The following is a 19,912-nucleotide window of genomic DNA, read 5'->3' as shown; positions in this document are numbered from 1 at the left end:
GATAATATATTCTTCAAAACAGAAAAATCTGAAAAAATATTTCAATAGTTGAAAACTTAAAGATCAATATGGTTGATTTATGTACATTTATTTTCCTCCGGCTTAGTCCCGTCATTTTATCAAGGGTCGCCACAGCGGAATGAACCGTCAACTATTCCAGCATATGTTTTACGCAGCAGATACCCTTCCAGCCGCAACCCAATACTGGGAAACACCCCCCCACACACACACACAGGGGCGCCTGCAAGATTTTATTAAGGTATACGCACTTATCCAACACCACCCAAAAAACACTGATGCTTGGGCTATAGGCCTATTATTTAAGGGCATTCGTTACGAAATTGATAGGATCAAACTTATGTTTCCTTGTATATATATATACATATACATATACATATATATATATATATATATATATATATATATATATATATATATATATATAAATGTATGGTTTGCTTTATACTTCAGCACCAAAACGTGAACTGGTTAGTTAAATAAAATAATAATCTAGCCTATATAAAGTTAAAGTGAAATGTTCAGGTTCAGAGAAGCCTGTATTAAACTGTTTTCACTGTTATTTCCAAAACCATCCACTGTGTCGGTCAATTACAATTTAATCCATTTAATCAAGCAGGTCATTTGAATAAGCAGGACAGGCGTTTACAAAGTAGGCTATTCGCAGCAGCATTCAAGTGTTTCCAGATTACCTCGGAAGAACAATCTCGGTTGGAAGGTTGAGAGAACTCAGAAACTCGTGAGAATGAAGATGTCTGCTTATTTGTGCCAGTCTGTCAGATAAAATTGTTTAAAACACCTTGAACGATCGCGGTTCCATGCGAGGAGGTTCATAGGTCCAGCGCAGCTGGATCATAACTGTCTGATGAATGAGACACGGGCTGGGCCTGGAGTTCCCCTGGCTGAGCTGCTGATGGGACTGCGGTCTTCACCTCGTGTGGGGGATTAATATTTGTCTCAGTAGTTTTAGGTCTTTTGGCAAATGTCTCAGTTAAGTTTAGCTGTTTTAAAGAGAGTTTACTCATTTTGAAGCTTGTTTTAAACTATTATTAGTGTGCGGAAAAAAAACGCCAGCTATACTAAAGCCAATAGATTTCTTTACCCATCTCCCACCAAGTACATACACACTTTAAAACACACGAGCACACACCTTTATTTATTCTCATTCTTTCTTGCTTTGTCAATATATTGTAGTGTATACTGTTTAATAATCAATTTATATCATGTAAAAAATAAATTAATTAATTAAAAAGCGGTTTGCATGTGTTTGGACTGTGGGGGAAACCGGAGCACCCGGAGTAAACCCATGCCAACACTGGAAGAAATACCAACTGACCCAGCTGACACTTGAACCAGCGACCTTCTTGCTGTGAGGCAACAGTGCTAACCACTGAGCCACCGTGAGCAACAACATAAATAATTAATTAATGAATGGACTGCTCAAAGCCCAAATTTCACAAGAACAATTTTATTAAAACCAATGCACAACACAAGCACAACTTACATTCAACAATACTAGTCTTCCAAAGATCTTGATATTTGTTATACTAATAACAGAAGAGGTCAAAAATTAAACGTCTCAAATGTCAAATCGGGATCTTTTTTCGGTCAACAGAAACAAAGAAATGTTGAAAATAAATACTAATAAAGTGGCATTCAGTAGCATACACGGTCAAGAGTCTGACATGTCTATCTAATTCTGTATAAATATCTTCAAAGTGCGCTTACGGTTTATACAAAAAGAAAGAAAGAAAGAAAGAAAGAGAGAGAGAGAGAGAGAGAGCTCTATTCATCAACACTTTTTACATTCCACATCTAACACATAATCGACATTCAAAGGCACAGGACTTCACTTCAAAAAAACGATCCCAAATAATCAAGTCATACTTCAAGTAATCTTACGTTGCAGAAAGATTTTGGTCGAAAGGAAATGATAGAAATATTTATAGAAGTCAACGCATGGATTTGTTTCACATTTAAAGGGGAGCTATTATGGACAAATCACTTTAACAAGGGGTTTTAACACAATTGTGTGTCAGGAGTGTGTGAATATAACCAGCTTCTAATGGGAAAATGTATTCATTTTATTATTTATGATCAGACTTGATGAAAAAACAGTCTGCCGAATCACTTTGATTGACTTTCTCCATTTGTACGTGTCATCAGAGGGGGAAAACCCCGCCCACCAGTGACCATCTCTCCCTCATTAGTAAACAGCCCTAAGTGAGAAGCAGCCATCCGCCACACTGAAAACAATTATTCAAAGATGATTCCTTGGATTTACTCAATTTTTTTACATTAAGTGGTTGTAAACTATTTATTTGGGCTGAATTTAAACAAACAAATTAAGTTGAACATTGTTAAATTTAATTTGTTTGTTTAAATTCAACACAAATAAATTGTTTGTAACAGTTTTGCATGCAACAGCTGTTTTCAGTGCACTAGAGTTTTGAATCTGCCACTATGCTGAAACACAGGCATTTGTAGCTCCGCCCTCTTTTTAAAAAAGTGCACAATCTCAATTGAATCTAAAGTGACAGTCACCAAATAGGCCTTAATTAGGATCAAAGTCTAAAAGGGTCAGTTTCAGAGAGTTATAACACATTATGTGTGTGGTATTTTGAGCTGAAACTTCGCTCACGCACACTCTAGAGACACTTATTTGACATCTTGTAAAAAGGGCATAATAGGCCCCCTTTAAATGAGGAATTATGGACAAATTATATAAGTGATAATTGATTTTAATCGCTGTATCCTCACTTCATTCACAAATCATTCAGCCACTTTGAAAAATAATAAAATAAAATTACAATTCAGTCAGTGTACGGATGAAAGACATCATGCAAAGTCTCGATATTTGTTTTTATGATGGATTTGATGAATAAATTTGAAGCGAAATCATTTTGGCACTTTTTTTTTAGTAGTTTCAGACAGATCTGATATCACAACTGAGAAAAAATATATATAAAACATTGCAAATATTCACTGAAAATATGACATTTGTTGTTTGTTCACACTACTTATTTAAATTTAGCTGAAACAACATAATACATGAGGTTTTTAGGGGTGGTAACTTCATTGATTTATGTTCAATCCACTTAATTTTGTAAAAACTAATCATTTAACTTAATTCCTTCATGGTGTCCCAACACAGATCCATTGCATTTATTTATATAGTATACACACACTGTAAAAAGTGATTAGTTACTTAAAGCGAGTAAACCAATTGCCTTAAAAGCAACAAGTTGAATTTACAATAATAATGTAAGTAAACCCATTGTAACTTGAAACTGTCAAGTTGACTGAATTTTTATTATTATACTAATTGTACTCACTTTTTTTTTTTAATAAAAGTAAACCAATCACCTTTTTTCCAATACACCTTTATTATATTTGGGTTTTTTCTGCTTTTCTCTATCTAGCAAAATGACATACAGTAAAACAAATCTGCTCTTCCAGACTCCAGTGTGTCTTCTAAATTCAATACAGACTATAAATGTAGATATATACAAATGTAGCATTTATAGACTTAATGACGCACCGAATATGCAATAGTGTGATAATTACAGTAATTATTTGAAAACAGACGTGCTAAAATAGTCTGACACTGTAAAAAGGGATTAGTTACTTATAGCGAGTAAACCAATTGCCTTAAAAGCAACAAGTTGACTTTACAAAAATAAAGTATACCCATTACAACTTGGAACTGTTAAGCTGACTCAATCTTTTTTATCATTATGCTAATTGTACTTACTTTTTCAAGTAAACTAATCCCTTTTTACAGTGTCAAGACTATTTTAGCACTTCAGTTTTCAAATAACTGTAATTATCACAATATTATACATTTGGAGATTCATTAAGTGTATAAATTCTACATTTATAGCCTGCATTAAATTTAGAAGACACACAAGAGCATGTCATTTTGCTAGATACAGAAAAGCTGGGGGAAAAACATATTTAATAAAGGCAATTGGTTTACTCGCTTTAAGTAACTAATCACTTTTGACAGTGTATTTATAACAGGACATTTGCTGTTTGTTTAAATTACCTAATTAAAATGAGCTGAAACAACATAACTCTTGAGGGTTTTTTGCAACAGTTTAATTGTTTTATGTTCAATCCACTTCAATTTGTAAAAACTACACTGTAAAAATAAAGTTGACTCAACTTAAGACAACCAGCTTCAGGGCGTTGAGTTTACTCAACTTAAATCGAGTCAAGTGCAGTAATTAGGTTGAAAGTTGAATCAACTCAAAAAAAGTCCTGCATCAAGTTGCCTTAAAATATTAAGTTGAGGCAACTTTTGAAATTTTTTTACAGTGTAATATTGATAATAAAACATAGATTGTGTGGAACCCAGCATTTTTTGTACCCAGCTATACCCAGCAAATGTACCCAGCTAACGTTCTGGCAATGTTCTATCAACGTTATCCCCTCCAGTGACATTAGTAGAACACCTGAAAGTTATCTGGCCATTATTAATAATGTTTTTCTATACATTGTTCATGAAGCATTTTTTCGCCTGAGACGTTATCTAGATGTTCATCCAACGTTGATTATAGACCATTTCAATGTGGTGATGCCATTGGCCCATAAACATTTCCTGTTTGTTGTCAAACTATTTAATAACTGTAACAAGAGGCAATTCAATCACATCTCAACATTAAAACAGCTGTCATAATGTTATTTATCAATATGTGGACCGTTCAGGATTCTAATAATAATTATGGAAATTAAAAATGTAAAACAGGAAATACATTAGGATCATTGTTATTGTTTTACATCCCTCATAATGGTCTACATGTTATGATTAGTAGTCTGGAAGGTTCAGAGACCCTTCAAAAGTAACACCTCATGTGGAAACGTAGCTAGTTTATGTCTGTTTAGTGGCTAATAAAATGTAGGATTTTTAAAAGGAGCCATGGCACCAAACCCCACCCCTAAACCCAACTCACATTGGGGAGTGAGCGAATCGTATTATATTGCACAAATGAGATCGTACAAACTCACATAAGATAGTGTTGAACAGTCCGACATTCTGACACATTCTAAAATGGAATGTTTACTCAAGTTCTAAACTTTTAAAGGTGCCCTATAATGAAAATCTGGGTATATCAAGGCATGGTATAATAATAAAGGATTAGTATATGGGAATGAGCATCCTGTGAGCCTCGGACACCACTGTGTCCTTGTTCTAGTGTAAATTCCATAAGCGTAAAACTCCGGTGGACAACAGGGCAATCTGAGGACAAAACAAACTATGATGGGACTCACAGGCCACACCCTCTTCATATGCATGTATGCCTACTTTAGGTCATTCATCCAGACTTGATGAGTATTTCTCATCAAGAGAATGCGACTCATATAAGTTCTGAGAATAATAATAAAGCTCTGAGATCATTATCATGCGCACCTCAGGCTGACAAGCCAAACATTTCTAGTAAGACAACAGTGATCATTTCCCTTCCTGATTTTAAGTGTATATTTCACTTACTATGTATGTGGGACTTTTATTTTGAAGAGAAACAACTTGTTTACTGTGCGTTACTGGGCAACGACAGAATGAGACATGCTTCAAACTGGCATCAGGGCACAAAATGCAAGATTTACAGATTACACATGTATTTATCTCCTCTCTGAAGAGGTGTAAGGTATGTTAGTGACATATTTTGTTAATTATTTGTGATTATTGTGAAATTTAATTACGTTTGTTTCAACAAGCACATGTCAAATCAGTCAAATCACTTAGCTCAAATGTCATCTGTTCATGCAGAGGCTGATATCAATTCCTGGCGGTGTTTTTTTGACTGTAGCTTCAAAAAAAATCGATGCGATACATCTCTATTACTCTCTTTTGTCAAGTTTAATTATAGCTTAGCTTTTATTCTTCATATCTGCTAAGCAAAATAGGTTAACGTTACACTGATTGGGTTTATATTTGTCTGTGTTCAGCGTACATCATAATGTGTGTGTTTGTAATGCTGTGTTCACACCAGACGCGGAAAAACATGAATAAATCCAGCTATTCGCGTGTAAATAGATGCTTGAACATTTAGAGTTTACTTGCTTCATTTGCGCGTCAAATTCTCTTTACCAAAGACACGGATTTGCATCATGGGCGGGGCTTCTGTCTGCCCAGTGACTCTAGCTTTGTTGCTAAATGGCTAACATGGGTTTTATTGAGAGAGTAGCTTTGTTTATGTGCTTTATGAAGACTGAAAAACAGCTAGATCCTAGATCCACTAGATCCTTTCAGAGGTGGATCCATCTCTATGAGTTCATAAACTCCCCCAGAAACTACACCTGGACGATGGAGGCTTTCAATGGTGCTTCAGACTGAGCTGAGCCCAGTTTGATGAATTGTTGTCTGGTGTCGGCAAGAGGAATTTTCCCCCGGGACACCAACAACAGGCAATACGTTATAATCACGCCCCTACAAGAGAAAGCTCCTGATCGGTTAACCTGGCGCAAATGTCCACTGAAGTTCAGATTTTCCAACTAAAATCGCCATACGTCAATTGTGCAAAACACTCAACTCGTGCTGCTTTACTCACGCAAATTGCGTCATTCGTGCCACAGGATGTCTATTCGCGTCATTTCATTGACTTAACATGTAAATCACTCGCGCTTGATGCTTCATCTGCATCTAGTGTGAACGCAGCATAAGAGTGGCATGTCAGAGCGGAGCTCATTAATATTCATGACATGAACCATATATGGTCAATCATGGACCTTCTGATTCTATGGGTATTTTATGAAGTAGTAAATGAGCTTATAAAACCGTTTCTGGAGATTACCGAAGCCATAAACCTACTTTGTAGATATCAGAGAACAATTAACTTCTTTAAAGCAATTCAGTATATGGCACCTGGTAAAACATTCCATTTTGATCAATTCAAGAAGGCAATGTTCAATTTCGAACTCAGCGGGAACCAAATGTTCTTAGAACTCGGTTTTTTTTTTTTTTTAAACAACCATTGTCACAACTTAATAAGTATACTTTTTATTTTTTTTGCTTGGTTGTCAATAAACCGAATAATTTCATACTAACCCAAGTCGTGATAGATTAAAAAGTAGTACAATCGTAGTTAAATATTTAAAACCTAGCTAGCGGTGGTTAGCGAGTAGAAACAAACGCTGCTAAAAGTGCTTAATGGATCTTGACTAACTATTGAAAGTTCTGGCATGAAGTCATGATAGTAGAAGTAGAAATGACACAATTCAAATTTCCACTTGGCATACAATAGTAATACACGATCCGACCTCCAAAAGTGAATTCATAAAAAATGGTAAATATTACATGCTTTCTGACTTATGTAGAAAGATTGCATAATGATGATAATACCTCAGGACATCCAAAGTGCAATCCATTTTCTCGTATTTTTTATACTTATGTATTTTTTGCCTTATGATGCATTACTAATTTATTTAGGCTGAGGTGAATCTCATAAATGTCAGATTTCATACCCAAAATCATATAGACAGAAAAGATTGTGTTTACCATAAAACAAAACTTTTTTACAGAACCTCTTAAATAATAATAATAGTACAGAATGACATGACATAACATAACATAACATAACATAACGTAACATAATATAACATAACATAACAATAAAATAAAATTAAATTAAATAAAATTTAATTTACTAAAAAAAATTAATTAAAAAGAAATTAAAAATATCAATTAAAATAATTTAAAACTGCAATAAATAAATAAAAAAATATTAAAATTAAAAATTAATTTAATTAAAAATTAATAAAAAATTTACTTAAATTAAATAAAATTTAAAATAAATTTCAAATATCTTAAAATTAAAACTTAAATTAAATTAGTTGAATTAAATAATAATAAAAATTAAATAAAATAAAAAATAAAATATGATTTGCTAAAACTAAATGACAACAGCTCTCATCATTATGATCATCATTTATCAATCTATGAAATCTGATGTTTTCATGAGATCCACTCAGTTTTTAAGGTGACCTATTGATGCTAACTGGAAAATTCTACCCTTACCACAAACTTAGTAACAAAAGAAAGTATTAAAACCTCCTGAACAGAAACGGGAGGAATCAAATGGTCCCTTTAATACAGCAAATAAAAACACTGAATGCGACCGTACGACCTAAAGTGTCTGGTATGGGTTGAAAATAAATAAAGCCTATAACTTCTATATCTTCACGAATTGATAATAGTTCATCACGGCACAACACGAGCTATATTGCTGACATTTACAAATGTAAGCAGAAGCGGTAAGCATGCATCCCTGAAAGTGCTCCAGGTCACGGATTGAAACACCAACACCCACCCAGAAAATAACCAAAACCAAACCCGCAGCAGCAGCAAGAAGACCTAGTCAAATCAGCATCAGCATCTGTTTCAGTGCCAAATGAACTCTCCTGCCTGCAAGAATCACACCAAAACACGTCCTGCGGATCAATATTTCACCTCACAAATCACATTACCTTCCATCACACATCACATGTCCCATCAGCCTGTCATACTGACGTTCCGCCACAAGATGGCAACAGAGACCGCATAATAAATCCTCAGAGGAGAAAAACCCAGCATAATTCAAACTACAGCTGATCAAAACATTATTAAACTGGTGAGTGACATTTTAGGTCGATTCTCTCTTTTGTATGTTGTAGTGCTGTATTTATACCACAGTAATCTGGTAGTGTTTCTGGTAGTGTTTGCTTTGCCTTTTTGGGGCTTCATTATTGTGATCTCCTGATTTCAACAGAGAAATACGGGGAAATGTCTCTAGACTGATGGCTTTTCATGCCGTTCAGCCTTATAATCTTTAAATGTGAGCAAAATCACCTGTTTTTTCATCACTTTAGACATTACGCTAGAGAATCATTCAAACACTAGCTCTAAAGTGACGTTGGTGAATTAGCAACGGTTTCTGCTGTTCTGACGTCAGCTGCAGATGTGAACGAATGGTGGAAGAAAGTAGTTCCTCATACAAAAGGGTTTTTAGACTCCTCTGTGTTTGATTTTCTGCAGCCTCGTGCCAACGCACACCTTCCACCACTGCCGATATATAGCCATATCGCACTGCTACACGTGTGATATATATATATATATATATATATTATATATATATAATATATATATATATATATATATATATGTATAAATATTCTCTCACATTCATATATTTTAATGTATACATTAGGTTTTAATATAATAATAATAACAATAAATTTATTTTTATAGCACCTTTAAAAGTAGCATCTCCAGAGACTTTACAGACATATAATGTGTAGCAGTAAAAGACACATACAAGGATGAATGCAAAAACGAAATAATACAATAATTCAAACACATTAAATATAATAATAATAAAAAAATCTAATTAAATCTAATAAAATCAAATAAAAGCACCTTACAAAAGTAAGTTTAAGAGATGATTATAAATACTCAGGGATTCTGCATTGCGAATATCAGAGGGTAAAGAGTTCCACAATTTAGATTCCAATAAAGAGAATGCCCGGTCTCCCACAGACTTTAGCCACGTTGACTGAGCAGACCAGCATCAGAAAAAGAGTAAAGCATGTCTATTTTGCATTCACACCCATATATTTTAATGTATGCATTCTTATATTTTTCAATTAATATTATTATTAATAACTGCATGTAAGAAAACGTATGTATATCTATGTGTGTGTATGTATGTTTGTGTGAGCATGCATGTGCATACATGTGTGTATGCAATTATGTATGCCTGTGTATAAATGTGTATGTATGTTTGTGGAGTCAAATTCAAGACAGGTCCTCTTACGCCCATTTTAGACCACTAAAATGTATAGTTTATAGTTATAGTTATACAACAAAACAGCAATGCTGGAACAAAACTCTTTGAATGGACAGATCAATCCAAAGCAATGACGGTTGCATGTTTTCCTCCAGTGCTCTGAGAATGGTTGTGTTACCTTAGCAGTGCTGGGGTTTTGCATGACCATGTACATGAAGCTCAGGTTGACCAGGTCTGTGCCGCTGCATATGCAGATGATTCTGTCTTCCAGGTTACTTTCACACTTTCCTGAAGCCTCCAGTGCACAGAGAACTTTTGGGTCCTGTAAAGAGTCATAGAGACACAGATACATGCTCTCAAATCAATTACAACTGATACTAATAATGTGCGTTTTTACCTGATGAACAAAACAAGATATGCAACGCAAAATGCTGGATTTCACTCTGAATAAGATATGAATCTATAACAGTATTTATATATTATATATATATATTTTTCATTCGTTTATTTTAGTGCTGGAAAAACATTAATCACAATTAATCTCATCCAAAATAAAAGTTTGTTGTGACACACTACCTAATAAAAGTCTTGTTGCCTATCCAAGTTTTAGGAACAGCACATAATAAGTTGACTTCTAGTTGATCATTTGCTATCAGAAGTGGCTTTTAAAAGGCAAAGGCCTCTAGATTACGCTTATTTGACCAAAATAAAATACGATCATGTCTTGATTTTAAATACTTAATTAGAACAGTAAGGTCTGACTTTGCTTAGACAAAAGTCTTGTCACTGAACGAAATAATGTCCAGTATAGAATATAAAGTCATGCTGCAGTGGAAACAGAATGAATATTGTGTCTGACTCCATCATGAGCTTGGAGGACTGCATCCATACATCTCTGCAATGACTCAAATCACTGATTAATAAAGTCATCTGGAATGGCAAAGAAAGCGTTCCTGCAGGACTCCCAGAGTTTATCAAGATTCTTTGGATTCATCTTCATCTTACCCCAGACATGCTCAATAATGTTCATGTCTGCTGACTGGGCTGGCCAATCCTGGAGCACCTTGACCTACTTTGCTTTCAGGAGCTTTGATGTGCAGGCTGAAGTATAAGAAGGAGCGCTATCCTGCTGAAGAATTTGCCCTCTCCTGTGGTTTGTAATGTAATGGGCAGCACAAATGTCTTGACACCTCAGGCTGTTGATGTTGCCATCCACTCTGCAGATCTCTCACATGCCCCAATACCGAATGTAACCCCAAACCATGATTTCTCCTTCACCAAACTTGACTGATTTCTGTGAGAATCTTCAATGCGGGTTCCAGTAGGTCTTCTGCATTATTTGTGATGATTGGGATGCAGTTCAACAGATGATTCATAGGAAAAATCCACCTTCTCACACTTTCCAAATGATCAACTAGAAGTCAAGTTATTATTTGTTGCTCTTACAACTGGGATCAACAACAAGACTTTTGTCAAGTAGAGTATATATACTCACATATACATAGAAACAAAACTATACAAAACAATTTGTTACATAGATATTTAAATTTAAATATAATTTGTATCATATACATATATATTTTATTTCTAAATATAAAATGTATATTTATTATGTATAAATACTTTCCCAGATATATGCATACATGTGTGTGCATATATTTATACATAATAAATATATACTGTACACAAATGTCTTTGCCCAGCACTAATTCATTCATTCATTCATTTGTCTTAAATGTCTTAATATAAAGTAAATAAATTAAAGTTTGATGTTGTTTTACCTTTAGTGCACTGGCATCACGTATACTGTTGATCAGCGAAAACTCCAATACTTGACCCTCCTATGAAAAAAGATATGATGCTAATCACAATTACAATGAACAGCGTTGTGGAACATTTCACTTTTGCAGATGCATCACACTACTGATGTAAAAACTTAAACTCATAAAATCAAATTATATTTTTTGGAGTGGATGGATGGATGGATGGATTAATATAATTGAGTCTGTCATAGTACAGTACATACAAACGTGATGTGAAGTACCCATTGTTTTATTCTAATATTTTTTATTCTTCAATATTTTTTCTTTATTTGATTTCTAGCCACTTTCAGGTTCCTCTTTGCTCTATAATTATGGTTGTTTTGTGTAGGGAGCATAAATGTTTTGAGAGCAATAAATGTTTTGCGGCGCTAATTTGTTGTCTTGTGCTTTTCTTGTCACCTTATCCTTAGCTTATTATTTTGGTCATCTCAATATTACTACTTTTTTTAAATTACTAAACACATTTCCATCAAGAATCACAACAATTAGCAGTGGCTGACCTATTTTTGTGAATGCACTATGTTGTTCATCTGAGTTTTACATTTTTCAAATTTTAAGACCTGCCAAAGATCAGATCCTTTACACAGTTGCAGTCTGAATATTAGCCATCCTGAATTATTAGCCCCCTGTATATTTTTCCCCAATTTCTGTTAAAGAAGAGAAGATTTTTCTCAACACGTTTCAAAACATAATAGCTTTACATTTCTAATAACTGATTTATTTTATCTTTGTCATGATGACAGTAAATAATATTTGACTAGATATTTTTTTAGGATACTAGATTTCAGCTTAAAGTGATATTTAAAGGCTTAATCAGGTTAATTATTAAGAGGGCTAATAATATTGACCTTAAAATGTTTTTTAAAGAATTAAAAACTGCTTTTATTCTAGCCGAAATAAAGCAAATAAGACTTTCTCTGGAAGAAAAAATATTATAGAAAATACTATGAAAAATTCCTTGCTCTGTTAAACATCATTTGGGAAATATTTAAAAAAGAATAAATAATAAAATCATAATAATTTTGACTTTAACTGTATGTGCTGATATAGAAAAATTGGATAGGGTGTGCAAACCTTTCACATAATTGTCCTTCACAAGTCATACCTTTCCTTCGCTTTTCCATGTCAGGAAGAATCCAAACTCGTCTACTTTGAAGAAACAGTTTGATTCAAAGACAAAAGGATCCTGCAAAAGAGCAGAAATAAAGGCTAAATACCCTCAGCTCTGGGTCAACTGTAAACAAGCCTCATTAAAAACATGCTCACCCCTTTACAACATGAACAGCCCCTGATGTGCACATAACTGTAATATTTACAGGACTTCATAATCTTATTTTATAAACAGCTCATTTATTAAGGAACACTCCACTTTTATTAGAAAAATAGGCTCATTTTACAACTCGCCTAGATTTAAAGAGCTGAGTTTTACCATAGTTGTCAAACTTTGAGTATGGCAGGAGCACTTTTAGCTTATATTAGCATAGAGATATTAAATCGCATTAGACCATTAGCATCTCACTAATGATTTATATCATTATATATGTAAAATGAACGAATAAATGAAATTATCAATAATTAGCTTTATTTTTAGATACTGAAAAGTGAAATCATAACATGAAAATCATAGAAATTATAACATACTGTATGAGCATATATAACAATGAGCACTGTGCTACGTCCGACAGATCACACTATTACGTTTTTCTCTTCTTTTTCATTCTTTATAACCTTTTAACACATTTGATCTGTTTTATCTGTTTTTAATCATTTTTATTATTTGTTTTTTTTTCTTATAGTTGTCTCTTTTAATTCTGTTTACGTAAAGCACTTTGAATTGCCAGTGTATGAAATGTGCTATATAAATAAACTTGCCTTGCCTATATATGCATACTGAAACATACATGCACATAGTAAAACATGAATAGGAAGAGGATGGAGGGGCACTAAATAAATAAATAAATTAATTAATTAATTAATTAATTAATTAATTAAAAAAAAATCACTGACAGATATATGTGGTATGTGCTGGGTATACAGTATGTCATTATTATAATTACAGTTATTACCTTTATTATTATTGACATTACTGTTGCCGTTATCACAGAATATTACTTTCATCATCACCAACTTTAGTATTATTATTATTACTACTATTAGGACTATGGAAGGAGTATGGAAGGAGTATGGAAGTTAAGCACTAAAATACTAACACTATTATTCTGATTTTCATTTCTGTTTGAACACATTCCTGTTTATTTTTGCCATTTGTTCAATTGCTAATATAAGATGTATATTACTGTATGTTGCATGTTTTGCACTCTTAATATTTATAGATTTATATTTTAATAAACAACTGGTTGATTGTTTTACTATTTAAAGCTTGACTCTTGTGTTACCTTGTGTGATAAGAAAAAATGAAAAAAGTTTTCTAGACTGATATGGCTATAGGAACTATTCCCTCATTCCGGTGTAATAATTCAGGAACTTTGCAGAGTTTTAATTAATTAATTTATTTATTTTTTGATGATATTGCACAGTGCCTAAACATAAAACTAAATCATCTTTCACAAATATGTCCATATCTGCAAGATTTTCAGGCACTGTGTAAATGTGTCACTGCAGCAATGTTCCTTGATTATTACGCCAGAATGAGAGTATAGTTCCTATAGCCGTATCAGCCTAGAAAATATGAACTTTTGATTTTTAATCAGTTTTGGTACACGATGTAACGATCAGAGGCAAGCTTTACATAGGAAAACTATCGAAACTCTTTAGTCATTTTTTAAAGCAATCTTTGGGTATGGCAGGAGCACTTTAAGCTTAGCTTAGCATAGCATAGATAATTGAATCGGATTAGACCATTAGCATCTCACTCAAAAAAGAGTTTTCCTATTTAATGTTTATTACCTCAGAATGAGAGTATAGTTTCTAACTTTTAATTTTCTGTTGCTCTTATTACTCAATGTAACTATAAGATTTAAGCTTTAAATAAGAAATCTATCAAAACTGGTGGCACGGTGGCTCAGTGGTTAGGTTTGAGTTTGAGTCCCGGCTGGCCCAGTTGGCATTAGTGTGGAGTTGCATGTTCTCCCCGGGCTTCTTCAGGTGGTCTGGTTTCCCCCACAGTACAAACACATGCGCTATATGTTAATTGGATGAACTAAATTGACAGTAGTGTTTGAGTGTGTGTGTGTGTGAATGAGTGTGTATGGGTGTTTACCAGTAGTGGGTTGCAGCTCGAAGGGCATCGGCTAGATAAAACATATGCTGGATAAGTTAGCGGTTCATTCCACGGTGGCGACCCCTGATAAATAAGGCACTATGACAATCAAAACTATCAAAACTCTGTTGTAATTTTTGAGTGAGTTGCTAATGGTCTAATCCGATTTAATGATCTATGCTAAGCTAAGCTAAAAGTGCTTCGGCTAGACCCGGAGATCATCTGAATAATTAAAAAAAAAGTAAAAACAGTGGAATATTTTCTAAAAAGCACAGTGTTCCTTTAAGACTATGAGATTAAAAACTTTCATTAAAAAAAATAACAATAATACTGCATAACAATATTCCAGACCCCCTGAAGAAGCCCAGGGAGAACATGCAACTCCACACTAAAAAGCACACTGTTCCTTTAAGACTATGAGAAACTCATAGCATTTGCGTCAATTAGGAACTTTCCATTTATCGTCAGCTGAATTAACACTCCTCGCTGCATCTTGGGAAAAAATAAACAGAGCAAAATAAACCGTAAACGTCAACAAGATTCAACATTCCATCCCAGTCCATTTAAGCATTCAGGAGATAAAGCCAAAGATATATAACGATAACAAACAAATGAAGCTGAATTTCATCTCGTATCAATAGAGGCGCTCTGAAAAGCCTCATGGGAAATCTGTGCGCCGCTTTAACAACTGAGATCCAGTCGGTGACACGTCGTTCATGAGAATACATCCTTCCAGAAAAACTTTTATTCCAAGATAAACTTCGGAGGGTTCCCAGGGGACGAGTGTCTTTGAGAACGCAGATGTTCACAATATCCTCTGCCATTAAAGTCACCAGCGTCCATTCAGAGCATCTTCTTCATGACAGCACTTTAAATATTGTATGTATTTAGAGGAGAAATGGGTGTTTTGTTTTATTTAGTCTGTGAGCTTGAGTCAATGTCACAAAAATACATGGAGGTCAGGAATAAATAAATAAATAAATAAATAAATAAATAAATAAATAAAGCAGTTTTCCTAATTCTTATTTCTGAAATTCATCCATATGATTTCATTTTGTAGTTTTTTTCCTTTTAAAATGATTATTTATAATAAATAATTATAAATAATATAAAAGATATTTATTATAGAAACCTATAAAAATTTTGATTATTTTTATTTTATTAAAATGCAATGCAATTACTGCTAAATCAGCAAAAAGGTTAAGTACTCAAACTAAATTATGCATTTTTTATTACATAAGTACAACATTTTATACACAAACTAAAACAAAAAAAGAAAATGTGTTGTCTGAAAATATATATGGACAGTCAGAAAATGTGCCACTTTTTTATTATCTTACACACACACATTTTTATTGGTAAATTTGAATGTAATTTTATAAGTTTACAGGGGGAAAATGTAAATGTATGTTCTCCTAACATTTTCCACAGTTGTATAATAATAATAATAATAATAATAATAATAATAATAATAATAATAATAATAATAATAATAATAATAATAATAATAATAATAATAATAATTCAAATGAATCTAAAACATTATTATTATTATTATTATTATTATTATTATTATTATTATTATTATTATTATCATTATTATTATTATTATCATTATTATTATTATTATTATTATTATTATTATTGCTGTTAATATTATAAACTGTTACTAATTTCTAAGTCAATACTTTATAAAGCATATTTAAATAATTATTAATAATCCCTTACATTTATATAGTGCTTTTCTGGACACTCAAATTGCTTTTTTTTGACACAATATTTTGGGGGGAATCTTCTCATGCACCACCAGAGTGCAGCATCTGATGACACAACGGCAGCCATATTGCGCCAGACCGCACACCAGCTGACTGGTGGTGAGGAGACAGAGTGATGAAGCCAGTTATGAGGATATAAGGATAATTAAGAGGCCATGATGGCCATGATTTGCCAGGATGGCCTGGGATTTTAACAACCACATAGAGTCAGGACCTTCGTTTAACGTCTCAATCCGAAAGAACGGTGCTCACTGAGCAGTATAGAGTCCACATCAAATACACTGGGCATTAGGACTCAAGCTGATTATACTTCTGCGTCAAGCGCACACGTCACGTATGCTCTGGCGCAGCCTGCGCGTGGTCGCATAGCCCTCGCTCTGGCCGTCGCCGACTATGACGTGCACCTCTCAAAAAAATGTAACTACACGTCGCTACGATGCATAGTGCCAGCTCTGTGATTGGTTGATTGGTCAGTTAGCAGTGACAAGTGTGGGCGTTGCTGCGAGCTGCAAGCCAGATGAAGCGAGTGTTTTCAAGTGTGGAGTCCCATGAAGGAGCTCCAGGGGTCCGTTCTTCATACCTCGCTTAAATGATCTAAGATGCTTTCGCAGATCCTGGATCTTTTAATCTTGATACCTGATCTCTGGCTAATTTGTTTCTTCAAACAAGTTCGTGAATCAGATTAAAATGTCTGGATGAACTGATCTGAGACCGCTGCGTGTGTTGTAAAGGACAGATCTATGGATCCATGAAATCATGATCAGCAGTGCAACGATTGGCTGACGGCACAGCTGCGTAATGACATCATCTGATTAATATTCAATTATCCATGTGAGAAAAATTATATAAAATTCGTAGAAAACAGTTTGTTAAATATGATACGCAATAACTTTACACATTTGTTGTGAGCTGCAGGCTTTACACTTTCATGTGTCAAGAGTATTTAGTAATTTATTAAGTTTTATATTTAGAGCGGATTTTCTTTATTATTCTAGCCTATTCCTATTTAAATTTCTTAATCAGCATTAGGAATACCTGGCTGTATAAATTAATTTTGCATCAAAAAAGCATTTTGATATCAGTAAAGGTGTCTGTAACTTTTGCGAAACATCAAATCACTGTCATATTAGCTTCCAAAACATGTGCATGAAAAAAAAAAAGAAAAAACAACTGTCAATTATTGTGCATATTGTAAACATATTGTACTAAAGCTGGGTCGGTACCTTAAAATAGTATGCGTCTAAAAAGTCTATATTGATAAATGTTCTCTATGAACCCTTTAAGGAGAACCAATCCAGTCTTTGTACCTTTATTTCGGAGTGCAGAATGTATACGTTTTATTTATATTTATATATTTAAAGGTATTATACTTCAGAACACTTCTGAAGTGTATATATGTATATACATACATATATACATACATACACATACATACATATATACTGTATATACATACATACATATATATATATATATATATATATATATATATATAATATATATATATATATATATATATGTCTGTATGTATGTATGTATGTATGTATGTATGTATATATATATATATATATATTATATTATATATAATATATATATATATATAGATATATATATATATGTATATGTATATATATATATATATATATATATATATATATATATATTATATCATATATATATATATATATATATATATATATATATATATATACACACATATATACAGTTCTGAAGTGTAATATCTTTTGAAAATCCAGAATTTTATGATTTACCATATCTGGCCGTAAATGGTAGGACATGAGTAAAAAAATATTGCATTGTCATTCAGTGTAGGCATATTTATACTTGACCTTTAAAAGAAACCTGATCAAAACAAATCGGATAATGGGAACAAATAAAATATGAAGGTTTCTAATGACAATAAATGAGTATTTTAGGGTTAAACTGTGATCCCTAACAGTCTGTAAATATGTCATCAACTGATTCTTATTCTGAATATGCCTAACGAGATTTTTTGACATGACCTCATGAACATCACTGACATTCAAATCCTTTTTAATATTCAGTTTTCATAAATCATGGTTAAAAAGTCTGGTGCATAATTATTTTTCATCAGAAAAAGCTTTAAACTAAAGAGGACACATCTATAAGCAGCACATATAAATAAACATGCTTTACACCAAAACACAACAATGAATCTGAGAAACTTCATACCTCATCAAATCTGTCAAAATGCGCTCCTTTCTGCATGAACTGAGGAACAGGCCTCTGCCAGTTGAACTCGTACGGTTTCGCCATTTGACCCTGCCAAATGTAAAATAAGCAAAATCATTCAGTGCAAAAACTCACCGCCTGACTGATCTCAGTCCTGCATGGGAGGTCTGTATAAATCAGGCCTGAATAAATCCCAAACGTCCAGCCCTAAAGATGCCTGGACCAACAGAGCATGTGTGCACTTTTAAAAATACTTCCATTACACTATAGGCAGCACAATATATCTATTCAGCATTGATATCGCTAGTCACATACAGTATGCAAAGCGCAATGTTGAGTACCATAATGAAGTGCACGCTTATCTTTTGCACATGTGTTTAAGGCCTGGAAGAGTTTAAAGCATTCAGGCACAATACATTTTACCATGTTGTAACTTAATTATGATCCTTTTTACAAGATGTAAAATACGATTCTGATGTCCCTAGAGTGTGTAGTGTACGTTTCAGATCAAAACACCACACAAATGTTTTATACGCTCTGAAACTGACCCTATTAGGTTTTGCTCCTTAATGCGGCATTTTGGTGACTGTCGCTTTAAATTCAAATGAGATTGTGCCCTTTTTGAAATGAGGACAGATCTACTAATGCCTATGTGTCAGCATAGCATAAATAAATAAATAAATAAATAATAATAAATAAATAATGGCAATATATACTGCAGAAATAATAAAATTCTGCAATGTCCTATTTTTCCATATTGTGCAGTCCTATTTCACTACATCAGTAATTTTAATTCTATTTTATTTAATTCTTTAACAAGGAATGTCCCATTGAGAGACAATCTCTCTTCTACAGGGAGTCCCTGGTCAAGACAGGCAGCATAGGACAAAGTTACGAAAAAATATATTTTTTATAATAATAATAAATACATGTCACAACACGTCACTTGGATTACTTTGGGAAAACCGGCAATCGCTGCAAATTGCGCTTTAATGTTTGGCTGGTCAACTGCATAGTGTGGAAACCTGCTAGACATGCGGATGATCCTGCCCATACAGCATTGCACAGCTCAAAAGATTCTTTGTACTGTGTAAT

General features: G+C 33.3%; 1 protein-coding gene across 1 annotated transcript; it reads right to left on the bottom strand.

Annotated features, from left to right (window-relative positions):
- Nucleotides 1–9,783: 9,783 nt before the first annotated feature.
- On the bottom strand, nucleotides 9,784–18,901 carry LOC130244068 (1-phosphatidylinositol 4,5-bisphosphate phosphodiesterase beta-4-like). Its single transcript, XM_056476354.1, has 4 exons — nucleotides 18,818–18,901; nucleotides 12,714–12,794; nucleotides 11,567–11,626; nucleotides 9,784–10,107 (listed from the first exon to the last, which is right to left on the bottom strand). Exons 1-4 carry the CDS (start codon nucleotides 18,899–18,901, stop codon nucleotides 9,820–9,822), a joined length of 513 nt encoding a protein of 170 aa, XP_056332329.1. The 3' UTR covers nucleotides 9,784–9,819.
- Nucleotides 18,902–19,912: the final 1,011 nt, after the last annotated feature.

Source organism: Danio aesculapii, chromosome 17 (assembly GCF_903798145.1).
Source record: "Danio aesculapii chromosome 17, fDanAes4.1, whole genome shotgun sequence".
Lineage (NCBI taxonomy): Eukaryota > Metazoa > Chordata > Actinopteri > Cypriniformes > Danionidae > Danio > Danio aesculapii.
This window is presented reverse-complemented; position numbering and strand designations above follow the sequence as displayed.

Bases quoted from the DNA above. Each gene is read 5' to 3' on its own strand.
- LOC130244068 (XM_056476354.1), bottom strand. From the start codon at position 18,901: ATGGCGAAACCGTACGAGTTCAACTGGCAGAGGCCTGTTCCTCAGTTC. The intron at 12,795-18,817 runs GTATGAAGTTTC...GCTCTTTTGCAG, and splicing joins ATTTTGACAGATTTGATGAG to GATCCTTTTGTCTTTGAATC. The intron at 11,627-12,713 runs GTATGACTTGTG...CTTTTTTCATAG, and splicing joins CATGGAAAAGCGAAGGAAAG to GAGGGTCAAGTATTGGAGTT.